At 27.4% G+C, this 17,261-nt stretch overlaps 2 protein-coding genes across 4 annotated transcripts; one reads left to right on the top strand and one right to left on the bottom strand.

Moving 5' to 3' along the window:
- Positions 1-96: 96 nt before the first annotated feature.
- On the bottom strand, positions 97-11,782 carry LOC114131395 (DNA topoisomerase 2). 3 transcript variants are annotated; one of them, XM_027996594.2, is made up of 24 exons: positions 11,488-11,782; positions 10,587-10,751; positions 10,332-10,512; positions 9,422-9,665; positions 9,148-9,360; positions 8,900-9,073; positions 8,587-8,826; positions 7,591-7,884; positions 7,393-7,524; positions 6,942-7,262; positions 6,649-6,879; positions 6,320-6,567; positions 6,019-6,250; positions 5,748-5,947; positions 5,541-5,676; positions 5,320-5,477; positions 3,824-3,965; positions 3,479-3,730; positions 2,672-2,908; positions 2,404-2,599; positions 2,210-2,324; positions 1,754-2,082; positions 1,557-1,682; positions 97-686 (listed from the first exon to the last, which is right to left on the bottom strand). In XM_027996594.2, the coding sequence occupies exons 2-24, from the start codon at positions 10,708-10,710 to the stop codon at positions 604-606; spliced, it is 4,608 nt and encodes a 1,535-aa protein (XP_027852395.2). In that variant the 5' UTR covers positions 10,711-10,751; positions 11,488-11,782; the 3' UTR covers positions 97-603. The 3 variants fall into 3 exon arrangements, with proteins under 3 accessions (XP_027852395.2, XP_027852397.2, XP_027852396.2); XM_027996596.2 differs by lacking the exon at positions 11,488-11,782 and adding an exon at positions 11,239-11,430; XM_027996595.2 differs by lacking the exon at positions 11,488-11,782 and adding an exon at positions 10,849-11,063.
- LOC114131397 (c-Myc-binding protein-like) lies at positions 768-1,256 on the top strand. The gene has a single exon (XM_027996600.2). It carries the CDS (start codon positions 842-844, stop codon positions 1,196-1,198), a length of 357 nt encoding a protein of 118 aa, XP_027852401.1. The 5' UTR covers positions 768-841; the 3' UTR covers positions 1,199-1,256.
- Positions 11,783-17,261: the final 5,479 nt, after the last annotated feature.

Here is a 17,261-nt window from a genome sequence, read left to right as displayed (position 1 = left end):
ATTTGATTTGTTATAACTTCTAGAAAAATTGATACTTTGAAAATTCAGAATTTCTTAAACACAAAAAAATAATATTAAATATTTATAAACCACTCATACAAATGTGTAAATATTTTATTTAAGTATAAATAAATGTATAAAAAAAATGTATTGTTCATTATTATTCTATAATAATACAACGTTCTGTTAATTATAAATATACATCAATCACACCTAAAAAATAATTAAATGCTACAAATTACAAGTAATGTCTGTTAAAGATATTAAAATGAATTAAAATAAGATAAAACTTGTTTAAATTGGTATTTCTACACTAGAAGTACTACTTAGAAGAGGATAACATTTTACAGAAATACATATAAAAATAAAAATACAATTTATAAATACACAAAAAAAAAATTGTACATTTTTCTGAAAATTTTCAAGTGCTCCTTAAAATTCCTAAGCAATAGTTTAAATTAAACATAAATTAGGTACTTAAATTTATCTTCTACCAGAGACATAAATTTAGTAAGTTCTTCAAGTAAACAACAGAAAAGAATAAAATTATGTTATAACGAGAATTCACAATTAAACATGCATAATCTAAGTATACTAATGGTTTCATTCAGAATTTGAATCAAAAGGCGATTTTGCTTTAACCTTCTTTGCAGGAGGTTTTCTACTTGAAGTCTTCTTTTTGGCTCCTAATAAAAACAAATGTTTATTAATTATACAAATATACAAATTAAATTAAAATAGATTCATTATCACAATAAATAAAAGTGCATAGTTACAGTAATATTAAATTTACAAAAATATTTTAGACTTGAACAAGTATTTTTTGTTACATTTTTCAAAAATGACCAATCAAGGTAATCATTCAGTAAACAACAAACGTGAAGATTTCAAAAAGTATTTAAATGAATTTGGTGTTATTGATGCTTTGACCAATGTATTAGCAGATCTTAATGGATTGGAAATAAGACCAACAGATCCGTTGGATTATATTCGCACTCATATGACAGAAATAGTTAAGGAAAGAGAAGAACTGAAAATACTTAAGGCCAACTATGAAAGTATGATCAGTCAAATTCAAGAAATGGAAGAAGAGAATATGAAACTAGCTAAGAAAATTAAAGGGTTAGAAAACTATGGGGATGAGTCAAGTAGATCCAAGATAGAAGAAATTGATGAGATTAACATTGGAACAGAATAATGAAATAATTAACATGCATTTTTTGTTGGATTAACCATAATAATATGATAGATAAAATATAAAACTAGAAAAATACTACAAAAGTAATTTATAAAACAAATAACTAATTCAATTTTTTTATCAGAGGAATTAACTTTATAATTTATGGTTTAATTTTATACTATGGATGTATTATTTCATAGAAAATGACTTAATTAACATCTTGTTAATAAAATAAGATCAACATTATTACTCAAAATATGCGTCTTGTCTAAAAATACAATTACATAAAATTAGTTTTAACTATTTTAATCAAAAAAAAGTTTTATCCATCTCAAAAAAAAAAAAATAATATGATTTTAATCATTAAAATGAATACCTGATGATGGCATAAAATCTTCATCTGATGATTCAGACATTTTAAAACTTTCGTCATCGTCAGATAATACGTGCTTTTTCTTTGTATTATCTCCAAATAGATCGTCAAAAGATTTCTGAGGTTTACCTAAATAAAATAGGAAGAGCGTGAGATATTTCAATAGCTTGAAAACATAAATGTATAAATAAACAACTTACTACTAGTAGATGGAGATTTGAATACATCATCTGAATCTGAAGAGCTGTTATATTTACGTTTTGGTTTAGAAGCAGCTGCTCTTGGTTTCCTAACAGGTTTTGTTACAGGTAAATCATCATCCTCATCGCTAATACTGATCACAGTATTCTTTTTAGCAGGAGCTTTTTTAGCCGGTGCTTTTTTTGCAGGTTTTTTGGCTAAAGGTTCACCATCTGTTGTTGCTTTGGTACTAGCTGTACCATTATTCTTTTTAGCAGGCGCTTTTTTGGCAGCTTTCTTAGGAGATTCTTTCTTCTTTTTTGGTACGAATTCATCATCTGATGTAGCCCTAAAAATAAAATAAAATGATAAAATTTTAAGTAAATAAAAAATATTGATTTGAAATAAAAGTATCATCCTTTTAATGTCATAAGTTCACCGTTTTAAGTTAATTGATATTTAAAATGATAACTAACCCATCAGAAAATACGTCACGAATAGGTGAAGTTTTAAAACTTTGGTCAGATTTATTTCCCGGATCATCTTCATCATCATCATCATCATCATCAAGTTTAAATGATATGTTGGCAGCTAAATAAATGAAAAAAAAAACATTAACATTTTAATAATTAATAAATTATAAATAAAAATAGAGTATAAATTTAAATACCAGATTGTCGTTTCATAACAGTTCTAGGAGGTGGTGGAGGAGAATCAGACAAGTTGCCACCACCACCATCATCATCATCATCATCAATTTTACTACTAAACTTCAATTTGGTCTGTTTTAAACCATCCGTTTTCTTTTTAGGAGCTTTCTTTTCTTTTACTTCTCCATCTTCTCCTTCTTCACCTTCACCTTTTTTCTAATAACATAAGTTATAACAATTTAGGTATATTTAACTAAAAATAAATAAATAAATAATTAAGTAAAATACCTTTTTTTCAGCACGTTTTCCTTTATTTTCTTTTGCAGCTAATAGTTTTTCTTCTTTTTTCAACATTTCAGCATCAATTTTAGGAATGACACGTCTTGCAGCAGGGGACGGCAAAGAATCAGCAGCCATAAGTGTTTTTTTTTTACCAAGTACTAATTTACCACCTTTAGCAGCTTTTGATTTTCCAGATTCATCACCTAATTCATCAAGTCTTTCTTTTTCTTCAACTTCATCCAACTGAAATATAAAAATATAGTTTATTATTATTTAGTATAATAACAAGGCTTAGGACTTAATGAATTTATATATCTCATTCAATAGTCTAAAAAAAAAAAAGTAAAATAAAATAATGTTTTATTTAAACCAATTTAAGAACACACATATAAATATTAGGTACCTAAATGCTGATAAGTTTACTTTAAATAGACAATAATTATCAAACAAATATTAGATATTTAACAAAACTCTTTTAAGATGAGTTATTGCTTATTACTATCTAGTCAACCTCATATTTTGCAAATTTTGAATTTAACTTACTTTTTTTTATTAACTAATTATGTATTTATTTTGAAAGTTAAAAATTAACACTAATATGGTAAAACTAATAGTACAAATAAATTATAAGAAAATTAAAGAAATAAATGTATTCAATAAATTGTTTTATACCTATTTATGCTATTGGAAAATGTAATTATTTATAAAACAATAATTTAGCGGTTATACCAAATCATATGTTTGAATAGTTTGTTAAGGTTTTTAAGTGCAAAATATAAATTTAACAACTTTATGCACATAATTTGTACATACTTTTGACATTAATGCATCTAAATCTTCAGTCCATAAATCGGCAGGCGATTTTTTTTTTAAGACATCTAATTCAGTACATTTTTCATCTTTCTTTCTTAACAATTCATTCTTTTTCTCCAATGTTAAATGCCAGAAGGACATGCCAAGCAAATAATCATAGTCTAAATTTTCATCATCTTTAGATGTGGTACTAGTTGATGGAACTGTTTCATCTTCTTCTGTTTCTTCAGCAACTCGTTGAGCTTCATCTAACTACAAAGTAAAAACAAGAGTAAAATGTATACAACCATAATATATAGTTTATATAATTATTTTTTTTACAAATAAAATAAATAAATTACTTACCAATACTGATTCTCTATCTTGAATTAATTTCCAAGCCTTGACAGGGTCACTATTATAACCTCGTCTTACCAATTCCTTAACCATTTCTGATTTCTTACGATTTTCAATTCGTAAATCTCCATCACATTTTTCAACAATAAATCTTAAAAATGATAAAAAGTAAAATACATATTAAGCACATAAGTAAACAAAAAGTATACAACTAAGAATAGGTATTAAATAGTTATTTTATAGTATCTTATTTCAAGACAAGATAGTTACATAATTTAATTTAAAAATAAAAATCAAATGAAAATCATACTGTATTGGATTTTAAAAGATATTAAAATATAACTTCTAACTTTAAATTTTAGCGATATTATAGTTAAATAAAAAAAGAAACAAGGGAAGTTAATCTGTTGTGTAGTGGTGTTGAGTGTGTTTTGAGTAGGTTGCTATAATAAATATGTTAAATTAGAATTAATTTATATGGCATTGCATAAAAAAAAAGTTTCGAGTAGAAAAAACATGAATTTTTAATTTTTAGAATATTTTAAAATTGTTTTATATTATTTATTTTTCTATTGGAAGTATGTTATGTTGAGCTATTTTTGCTAAAAATATAGCATATAATATTGTTATTAATTAATTGATTATTACAACATACTATAGAATTGTATGGTAATAGTATAGGTTAGTCATATAACCAACTTAAAATTGGTCTAATTATTTTGAAAAAGTTATACATTGTTTATGTATAGAATAATATAATAATATACATATTGCAAGTTTCAAGTTCTTAGGATAAATAACATTTAATTTACATATAATAACTTATTAGAACTTAAAATGTGTATAAAAATACAATTTGTATATATATTTGTGAATTTATGGAAATTTAATATATAAAAAAAAATCAACACTTTTGATTTATAAATATGTTGTATTATACAGAAATCAAAAATATCAAATGCCTATAAAAAGAAACATTTTAAAACAAATAATTATATTATATTATCAAGAAAATACTTACATAAATTATATGGTGAAAATGTTAAGAATGTATAATATTGTTCGTATTTGAATTATAACAAAATAATAAAATGAAGAACATGGTATTAATAAAATTAAATATTTCTGATTTACAAAATTTTTTCTCAATAATACTTTGAATAGTACTAGGAATTTTTTATTTATGACACTAAGTATCAACTAGATCTAATTTGATGCCAAAAATCATTCTTAATTTTTTTTTTTTTAATTTTAAAAGACTATGTATTAGACAACAACAAAAAACTAATATATTCATTGATCACTCAAAATCTAAAAACTCTAAAATATTTTTTTAGCAAAAACCATTAATTATTGAAATTACTATAAAACAACTTCTACCAAGAATTTATTATAACATTGTTTTTATAACAACAAAATACAAGAAAACCTTTTAAGACCAAAATTGAAACATATTTGTCATTGCAAATGCAATTTCAGTAAAATAATTTGTGTTGTTTACTTACCTAGCTTGGTTTGTTAATTTAGCAGCTTCAGCACCCAACATACCTTCCAAATAAGCTTTACGTTTACCATAAAAGTCTAATCGAACAGCATAAAATTCACGCAATATTTGCTGAGTAGCGTCATACCTTTTTAAGACACAATCTTTATCAAATGCACACTGAAAATCAAAATGATGAATATTAATTTAAAAACTATTATCATACACGTTTTAAAATTTTACCATAGAAGTTAAACCAATAGATGAATGTAACTTGAAAAACTTGTGGATACCCTCATTTTCTGCTTTTTGAAGTTTTTCTGGATTCATGGTTACAACAAACTTAATTGTAGTATCGGTGTTGTACTCTTTATAATCACTTTTAGAAAAAAAATAATAAAACAATTATAAAATCTAATAAATTTAGAACAATCAATTTTTTCTACTTACGTTATAACAGCTGGAGATTTATCAGTATCAGTTAACATAGGTTCCAACACACTTTCCTTATAATTTTGAGTCCAAACTCCAACAGGAAGTTCTGTAATTTCTACTTTATTGTGTCCAATTATACCCACTTCACCACTACTGATAAATTTTTGTTCAGAAAGTTTTTCAATATGTCCAGCAAAATTTTTGTACCAAGGTTTCTGCAGAAAATACAAATTTAATTTATTGTGTTAAATATAAAATAAAATAATTAAATTTAGTTTTTAATTACCATTGGTAATGGATCTTCGCCTCTTAACATTCGTTTAATGTTTTCAATAACTTCTCTTGGATTATGATTGGGTATTTTAGTCATCCATCCTGTTCCAATACCTTCTGCACCATTCACCAAAACCATAGGAATAATTGGTATGTACCACACAGGTTCAATTTTTTGGTTGTCATCTCGAAGATAATGTAACAATGGATCATCATGAGGATGAAAGATCAATCGCGTCAAGGGACTAAAGTTTTATACAATTCACTTTTAATACCTTCAAATTTTTAAATTAATTAGAATAAAATAAAATTACCTGAGCATTGTGAAAATATATCTAGGACTTGCTGCATCTTTGCCACCTTGAAGTCTAGTACCAAACTGACCTATGGGCTGTAATAGATTTATGTTGTTACTTCCTACATAATTTTGTGCTAAATTGACAATTGTTGACATTAAAGACACTTCGCCATGATGATATGCAGAATGCTCAGCAACAGAACCAGCTAATTGAGCAACTTTTATTTCACGTTTATCATTTCTTTTAATACAAGTAAACAAGACCTTTAAAAATCCAAAAATTAAATGTAATACTATTGAGGATTTTTGCATTATTAATTTAATAATTTAGAAACTGTCTATTACTTTTCTAGATCCAGGTTTTAATCCATCAACAACTGATGCTATAGACCGTTCATTATCCATGTTACTGAATAAAACTAATTCTTTATTTATAAAATCTTTATAAGTAACAGCCCTGGTATTCTTTTCATATAAATATTCTTCTGCTAACCCTGCTTCTTTACGTCTTTTACTTTCAACCATCCAATTGGTTAACCATTCTTTACGAGAATCAACCAATTTTTTGCTAAATGCCTAAATGTAATTTTTTGCGATGAAAAAAACTATAGACAATGTTTAAATTTATTATTTATTACCATTTCAATATGTTCACCATCAGCAGGATCCTCATATTTAAACAATATTCTATGCCGCTTCATATTTTGAAAATACTCTTTAGCCTCTTTTGAAGTTGAGGTACCCAAACCTTTGTAGTATTTAATCTTGTATTTATTCCAGTTTCTTGTAGCATCTTTCCACTCTTCAAATTCGGGTAATGAATAAAATGATATTTCTTCTTTTCCTTTAGTTGCTTTTACGATGGGTGTAATAAACTCCTCTAAAAATGGTAATTTTAATAATGATGGCCAATTATGATGAATAAAGTTAATTATCAATCCTTTAATATGAGACCCATCCTAAAAAAAATCAAAATTGATGATTGTTATTTTATTTTTATGCATTAATTTGATACTGACAAAACTAATTACTAATTTAACAATACAAATATTTGTATTAATGTCTTATTAAAAATGAAATAATTTTCACCTGATCTTGATCAGTCATTATCATTAATCTTCCATATCTCAATGATTTTAAATCTTCCATTGTTTCATATTTTTTTTTGTATTGTAATCCAACAATTTTAACAATATTGCTTATTTCTGCATTGTCCATAATCTAAATAATTATTTGAATATTTACTATATGTAAATACAAGGTGATTAAAGATAAAAACAAACTTACTTGTTTATGAGATGCTTCGCGAACATTTAACAATTTACCTCTAAGTGGGAAAACTCCATATTTATCACGACCAACCACACCTAATCCAGAAACTGCTAATGATTTAGCTGAATCTCCCTCTGTTAATATTAATGTACAGTCAATTGAATTTCTAGTACCAGCATCGTTCGCATCTTCAAGTTTAGGCACTCCTTTGAGTTTACTTTGTTTTTTACCACTTTGTTTCTGTAATTGAGTTTGGGCTTTAAACTTAGCCCAACTAAGTACTGCTTCAACAATACCACATTTGGATACCTGAAATGTTTAATAGATAATTTTAATTATACCATCTTAAAATAAATACTCATTATTTCAAACACTATAGTCAATTCCGCTTAATAGAGAAATCGATTAATCAGGACAATTCTTCAATTACGAAAACAAATATATCAAGGGTGGCTAAACAGTCAATCGCGGACAATTTTAAAGTTGATCATGTTAGAATTTATTTTTCAGGCCATGCGCCCTATATGTTTCTTAATAAATTATAGTTATTCAATAATAAAAAAATGCTCTATGCCAGTCAATCCTCAAAGGTGAAGTATATGTTTAGTAGATCGTGACTAAAAAAAGTTAGGCCACCCCTGAAATATATACTTGTAGGGTTAACTTTCACCGCTTATCCAGATAATTGGAACATTTTATCGGGTATATTAATAGATCAATAGTCCGACAATTGCGAGTGACTCGTGTAATTGATTATTAGATTAAATTTATGTTACATATTATATGTTATCTTATCGTATGTTCAAATGTGATGTGTTAAATGTTATTTATATATATTTTTATAAATAGATAATTAGAGTATACCTAATATCATTGTAATAATAAAAATATAAAAATCAGTTTTTAAATAAATTTATATGTTCGATTTAACACAAAACAGATGTGTTCTAAAAAATCAGAATCGACTGTATTAAATATACTGAAAATTTAGTATTGTTCAAAGAAACTTACACCAGTAACAAATTTTTCACTTAATGTGCATTTTGACCCAAAATTCTTTACTTGCAAAGTCATATGTTCTTTTGTTTGAGAATCAAATGTTGGATTAACAATAAGACAATTAACAAATACCCATAGATGATTTTTAACTTGATGATTCTTCAAATCCATACCACCTTTATTACGCTTTTTTACTATGTCCACTAGTTGTTTAACAATCATATCAGTAATATAATCTACATGTCTACCACCCTATAAAATAATTATAAGTCATAAATAATACAATTTAAATATATAAATTATATTTTAACTATTTAGAATTTACTTTGGTTGTAGCAATACTATTGACAAAAGACACTTGTTTAAAACCAGTATCTGACATGGTAACTGCAACTTCCCATCGTTGTCCAGCATTTTCATACACTAGTTTTAAAGGATTTCCTATTTCATCTTCTTTTCCTTTGATATACAAATTTACATAATCTTGAAAGGTTTTAACCTGAAAACAATAATTAAAGGATTTAGTAATAAACAATGAATTTAATACTAAAAAGTAAAATTAAAATTACTCACAGGAAGAAGTTTTCCATTTAAGTATACTTTTACACCACGAGTTGATGCAGCAACATCATAAGCACGTCGTGACATTAAGTCAACGATATCTTTATCAAGACATGTCATACGGAATTTTGCTAAATCTGGACTAAAAGACACTTTTGTATAATCATTGGTTTTCACTTCTTTTATGGACGGATCTGAAGATTTAGCCATATTATCTGCCCAAGTCTTGATATTGTAATATAAAATTAATAAAAACTTATTTAAAATATATAAATGAAAATATTACTTGTTTAAATGCTTTGCGATATTCACGGCTAGCAGTCTCAACAGTAAATTTATTACTGAATATATTACAGAGCTTAGCACCAAATCCATTTCTACCTCCGGTAACTTTTGCTTCCTCGTCATTATAATTAGAACTAGTTAATAGATGTCCAAAAATCATAGTAGGGACATACATTTTTTCATCCTTATGTTCAACAACAGGAATACCTTTACCATTGTTCCAAACTGATATTATATTTTCATCTCTGAAAAAATTTGATTCAATGTTACCTTTAAATTTAATTCAAAATAAAAAGTATTTATATTTAAGATAATTACTAAATAATACTAATCAAAAATGTAAGATGTCTGATAGGAAATAAAAAATGTGTCTATTGATATAATATACCAGATAATTAAGGCATTTAAAAATATAATAAATATTCAAGGATAAGTATACTATTATATTTTAATAGTAATCTTTTATGATTATATACATTTAAATGTTAAAATTTAAAAGCATTGAATGTCTCCAAAAGGTCAATACTAAATTCTTGTTTTTAGAAGGAAATAGCTTCTTCTCTATAATCTAATTTTTGAATTCAATATACATATTATATTAAATTAATTGTTTTTGTACAGTGTAAATAAATGTTTTACAAAAATTTAGTTCCATAAGTATTTCCAATTAAATAAATATTTTAAATCAATTGTCGTCAAATGTCATACAATATTTGAATGTTATGTGTACCATCATAAAATACAACATTTTTATTTTATTGATGTGCGAGATGAATTTGTGTAGCTTAAAAAGTACAAGACACGTTCAATCAGATATTGTCTTAATTAATTACTTTAAAGTACCATCTATAATATAATATATATAAATATCTATGACATTATATAACAATTAAAATTGAAATTTCACTTACTTGTTAATATCAACTTTAATTGTATCCATAGTGGGATCTCTCTGTTTATTATCTGCAGCATTCACCAATATTTCATCAAAAATTTTGTAAAGTCCAGGTACATAAGTAATTTCTCTTTGAATCATGGAATCTTCATCAGTATCATAAACCCACATAGATTCTGTGACAGGTTCGACAGAGCCTACACGACAAAAAACATTTGGTTAATATAAAATTAAAGTAATACAAACAAAAATTAAAATTAAAATTTCTTACCGATATATGTATCAGGTCTAAGTAATATGTGTTCAAGTTGTGATTTCTTCTGATAGATCTCTTCAACAGCGGTCTTCTTGGACTTGGAAGCCACAGGAGGCGTCCCATTTTCTATGGACGCCATACCGGCGACAGTGAAGTTGTTGACAAACAAATGTGAACGTTCTGAAGAAATTAGACATATATTTTATTAAAAAATCATAAGCTACAAAGTAATAAGCAAAGGACCCAAATATTTTCTATATTTGTAGTGAACGCAAACCTGTTAAAAAGTAATACTCATTGGTCAATGATTGTTATATCAAATACCTATCATTAAAGACCTATAAAAAGTATTGATTGTCAAAGTATGAGAAAAAACACAAGAAATAAAGAACGAAACGAGAAAAATCTATAAAAATGCGGATATACGACCGACAGACGTACTCAGATTAATGAAGACGGGAAAGTCTATCGATCAAAAACGGATAAGAAGACGACGATGAGAATGTGCGTCGCGGATTTGGACGGCGGTGCGCCAAGCCGAGACGCTGTAACGGTCTAAAACAGTCGTTGAGCTGCCACCGATGCGTGATTAGTTAACACGCGAATGTGATAGTTATCGCACTCATTATTATTATTATTGTAATTAAAATTGTTTATACACATTTACCCAATACCTATCGGCGTATTGTTCCAGTAACCGAAATAACGGATCTTAGTCTCTATGGCTGATCTAGTCTGTAGACGAGCAACCCGCAAACAGCATAAAACAATAAAAAAAAAAAAACAGATAAAATAAAAAAAAAACGATCGAAACTTAAGCGCGAAAAATGCGATGCAAATTCGCAACAATCAGCAGAGTCGAGAGTACGCGTTACCCGGCGGGTGAAATGTCGGTGTTATTGTCTTAAGTTTTTACCTCTCCTCCCTCCAAAACGATTGACCGATGCAAATTGACTGACCGCAAATATGTTTCTACGCTGAGACTGACGACCACTACAGATTGTAGTCCGTGTCACACAAACTGCGAACGCAAGTATCGCGATTAAGCGAACGTGTCGACGGAAAATAAGCGGGCAAATGCACAGTGCCGGCGGACCGCGCTTTACTACGAGACGGGCATTGTAATGGAATAAAAAATTAAAAAAAAATAAACCGAAAAAAGGGGAAAAAACGGTTTTCGAAAGATGGCCGACGAAAACCGATCGCCGGGATTTCGCGTAGCCTATTACACGGCTTGCCGGACGCGCATGCGTACCGCTGTCAGCCGCTACACGGATGCGCGTGCGTGAAGTTTCGGCGTTCACTTGTTGTGCCCAACACTTTTGGCGGGAATCTCGTATAATAATATAATATTGGTCGTCAGAACTTCAGATCGTTGAATTTTTGTTTTTTATTTAAAAAATACAAATACCATATTCTAGTATATTACTAGGTATACTGACAATTCGATCTACGTCTTATTATACATATTATTATAATTATTTATTTGTTTTCATTTAAAATAGAAATGTATACATACATGTAAATATTACAAATATTTAAACTTATTATAATTTGGCATTATATATAATGATTGTCTCCGTAAGCTAGGCTTGTTGTGGAGACAAGGTTCTTAAAAATATCTCGTACATTTACTAAATAATTAAATTAACACATTATAAGTTGATCATAGTTGATTAAGTGAAAATAAGCTATCATAAATATAAATTTTTAAATAATTTAGAATTACATAATAATTAATAAATATAACAATTTGACTGGAATACAGATTTAAAATAAAAAAAAATTATCTATGTTAGTTGTTCGAACACAGACCCTCTTGGCGCGTTTTTCAATGACCAAAGGTCACCACGGCACGAGCCATTATCTGATCGGCTGTGATTGCCGCGTCTTGTCGCCGTCGTTCCGGGTCGACGCGTCAACTTTGTCGCGTCGTCTTCACACCTTTGGCACTTCGCTTTTTTTTCGCCCGACATCGGTCGTGCGTGTTGTTGCCGCGGTAGGTGCGACACATTTTTTGCGTACGTGTGCGCCCGGTGACACGAAAAACCACGTGTTTTGTCTTGAACTTTATGCGAGTTCGCACGAGTACGATTTTTTTTTATATTGTCAAAATTGATATGGTTGCGTTTTTTGCGCCCCGACCGCAATGTATGTATAATTGTGTAAAATATTAATTTACCATTTTTTTGGTCGTTATAATTAATATTATATTCAATAACCGCCGTGGCCGTATCTTCTATACAAGATACGATCATAATACCTACCTACTTCGTTAAACTATTCATAACATTTCACCGTACAAGTGAAGACTACCAAATTGGATCGTCGGATCGACCCACCGCCGGAATCAGGTCGTTTTTCTTTTTATTTATATAAATTGTATACTTTCCTGGTAAGTTAATAACTGTGTATATTAGATATTATAATTTTGTAGTATTATTATTTGTATTATTTATTTATTTATTTATTTATAATTCATTATTATTATTATTCCGGGGCCCTGTGTCATTATATTATAATTGTAACCTTGTGTGACAGTGTGACAGTGTCATATTAATATATATATATACAATAACATAATTTATTATTGTAATTATTTTGGTAGCCAAATTATCTTGTCCATGCGAGTCGCGGCAAACAACTGCCCTATATCGTAAGATTTGTCGCGGCGACAAAACATTAGTAATTAAATTTTTTCATTTACCATTTTCTTATAAAATCTAAAGATTCTAAACAAACCAACGTCAATATTTAATTCCATAGCCATCTTAATTCCAGAATTCAAGGGGTTTCTTTTTCCAAATTCCGTTCTACACTTAGGAATTAAATGCATATTGGTTTGCTTAGCTCTTGTACAGTGGTTATGTTTAAATTTAAATTTTTGAACATCAAGGAAAAACATATTCGATAATAGGTATATGACGTGCATATAATTGATTTAAATTTAAAAGATTACATTCTGTATATAACAATACAGTGCTCATTCTATAGGGTTTTTTTAAAAGATATTTTAATAAGAGAATTTATAGTGGTTTCAAATGAATTTAGATGTATATTGTAATTTGTAGGCACCTCCCCAACTCCCAATACCGTATGCATAAATTGACTGAGCCATAGCTATGAATACCATTCTCATTGTGATTGGTGATGGTATGTTGCTAATAGTTTTAAATTTAAAGAACAACAGTCTGAGCTTTCTAGTTGTATTAATAATATGATTTTGCCATTTAAGGTTAGCGTTTATAGTAATACGACTAATACCTAGATATTTTACTTGTTGTACTGAAGAAATATAAGTGCAATTACACTTACTGTCATTACTAATAGCAGACATTGTATTTATATTAAATTCGTTACAATTTATGAGGTGCGCCTTAAGATAATTTATTACATATATACATAATACATATGTTTATGATCTGCGTCATTTAGACCCTGATAACTATTCCGATAAGAATGTGTATATAAGGTTGAGTCATTTTGATCCATTTGTTAATTGTTATTACTTATTATTATGGAATTTTTAAATTCATGACATTTGTAACTCAACATTGACTCACTTACTAACAAAAAAAATGTGGTATTATATTCTATATATGTGATAAAAATTTAAAATATTAATCATTATTCATTTGTACAAGCATTGTACTTAGTATTTTTTTGAATGTTCATAATATGTCTTATTATACACTATTAAAGGTACTATTACTATAACCTACAGGCCAGGGGTGGCCAAACAGTCGATCGCGATCGACCGGTCGATCTTGGAAAATTTCAAAGTCGATCATGTTAGAATTAATTTTTAGGGCCACACGCTCTATATGCTTCTCAATAATTATAGTTATTCAATAATAAAAAAAAAATATATGGAAGTTGATCCTCAAAGGTGAAGTATATTTTTAGTAGATCGTGACCAAAAATAGTTTGGCCTCCCCTGCTATAGGCTATAGGTACCTTTTTTTTTTCGTTATTGAACCGACGACGCCGTCGCCACGGTATAGAAGATTCTATACCGTGACTTTACCATAGACATTATACATGTATGGGCTTCACTACTAATTATTACTCGATTAAATATAGTTTTTAATATTCTTTATTCTTACATTTTGTTAAAACTTAAAATTAAATCAAATCTTAAAATTGTATTTTATACATAATAAACTTTTCTTTATTATTAACATTATTACTTACATATCTAATTTGTATTAAATTAACTGTGCTAAAAAAGTTGTAAAATATTATTTTAGATTCTGAATGAAGTGAAGAATGTATTGATTTTACATTGATGTGTGTTTTTTTTTTTTTTTTTTTTTTGTCTGTACAGCGTAACTAGTCGAAATAATACTCCAATTTCAAACAATGGGGGTGGTTTCCGATGTAAAAGTGAATATCCTTGGTGCATTATAGAGGTAAAAAGTTAACATTTTCCAACAGTTTTCAAAAAAATCGAGAAAAACAAAAAAAAAATGACGGAAAAACGGCAATTTTTACGCAAAACCAGTTTTCGACCAAATCGATTTTTTTTTATGGTTGTAATTCAAAAACTAATCACTGAAAATACTTGAAATTTTCACCAAATGTTAATGTCAGTGGTATCCGTATATAGTTAAATTTTCAAAAAATTTTGACTTTTTTTGAGTTATTTATAGACCACTGAAATTTTCGATATTTTTGAGAAATTTTTTTTAAAGTGTCGATAAAAAATTTTTGGATGACCAAAAAGTTTTGAAAATTTAATACAAGGTTCCTTATGAGTTGTTTTTATTGTAGCTAAAAAAAATTAAAAATCGTTAGTCACAATTTTTTTTTATAAGCGTTTTTAGTTCAAATTTTTACGAAATCTGTCGAAAACACGAAAATTTGCAAGTAATTTTGAAGTTGAAAAATCATAAAATTTTTTTCTTTTATAACTAAGTTTTGAAAATTTGGTACAAGGTTCTCCATACATTTTTCTTCAAATATCTGTAAAAAAAACTCTACCGGATTCAGACAAAAAATTTTTATGAGTGTTTGAAATTTAAATTTTTACAAAACCGCGTTAAATAACGGTTTAGCCTCAAACGATTTTTGATATTTGTTATTATTCAAAAAGTATAAGTCGTAGATACTTGAAAATTTTACCAGTTATTTAGATTGGCATTTTCTTTACATGATTTAATTTTCAAAATATTTTGAGTTTTTTTGAGCTATTAATAGACAACTGAAATTTTCAACTTTTCTGAAAATTTTTTTTTGAAGTGTCGATAAAATTTTTTTGGCCTTATCAAAATACTTGAAAATTTAATGCAAAGTTCCTCATAAGTTATCATTATAGTGATTAAAAAATTATAAGAATACATAGGCACAATTTTTTTTTATTAGCATTTGAAGTTCAAATTTTGACGAAAATTCGTCAAAATTATGAATATTTGCGAAATATTTGAAGTTGAAAAATCATAAAATTTTTTGTGTTTATAACTAAGGATTAAAAATACAACACTAAGTTTTCCATAAGTTTACCTTCAAGTATCTATAGAGAAAACTCGAAGCATCATTATAGGAAAAATTTTAAGTGCGTTTGAATTTTAAATTTTAACGAAATAGCGTAACGATAACGATTTATCCTCTAACGATTTTAAATATTTGTTATTATTTAAAAAGTATAAGTCGTAGATACTTGGAAATTTTACCAGTTATTAAGATTCGCGTTTTCTTTACGTGATTTAATTTTCAAAATATTTTGACTTTTTTTGAGCTATTTATAGACAACTGAAATTTTCAATTTTTCTGAAAATTGTTTTTTTATGTGTTGATAAAATCTTTTTGGCCCTATCAAAATACTTGAAAATTTAATGCAAAGTTCCTCATAAGTTATCATTATAGTGATTAAAAAATTATAAGAATACATATTCACAATTTTTTTTTAATAGCATTTGAAGTTCAAATATTGACAAAAATTCGTCAAAACTATGAATACTTGCAAATTATTTTGTAGGTATATTTCATAAAAATTTTTGTATAAGTAGCTAAGAGTTGAAAATTTAATACAAGGTTTTTCATTAGTTTAGCTTACAATTATTATAAAAGAACTTAAATTTTCTTGTATTCAGGCCATTAAAACATAAACCACCTTTTTCACCAACCACTAGAAATTATATCCTAGGCTGACAAATCATCTTCGTTCAGAATCGTTTTTCGTATACAAAGATAACTATCATTGGATTCAAATTTAACACTCCTATAGTATATAATAATGATCCATACGGCACCTAATGTACAGCAGAGCGGTACTCACTTGCCCGCTTTTTTAAATATTTTTTTCAACTAAGAAAAAACTGAATTGATTATAATTGCGATCTGACTAAATTTCCAGTTTGTCTTATAGGATTTGCGTTCAATTCATGTAAGAACTCCGGTCTAATAACTAATTGGCTCTTCATTATGTGGCATTTCATCTCGATGTTATAATAAGATATTATATAATACAGCGGTGGCAACAATAGTCTCCATAGAGTACTTAGTTTGATGCGTATTCCAACAGCTAAAATAGGAAATCTTCTTTTCCAAACTCCAAAGACCCTTTCAACATTTCCTGTACTAATATGTGCTCTCTGTATAAATATAAAATACAATTTTACTTGCATCATCCTATTTGTATACTTAATTTTTGCATTTATTCAAATTAAAATTTTTGGAATTTAAACATAT

This window comes from Aphis gossypii, chromosome 2 (genome assembly GCF_020184175.1).
Source record: "Aphis gossypii isolate Hap1 chromosome 2, ASM2018417v2, whole genome shotgun sequence".
NCBI classification, from domain to species: domain Eukaryota; kingdom Metazoa; phylum Arthropoda; class Insecta; order Hemiptera; family Aphididae; genus Aphis; species Aphis gossypii.
The sequence above is the reverse complement of the archived record's forward strand: the minus strand, read 5'-3'. Positions and strand labels throughout refer to the sequence as shown.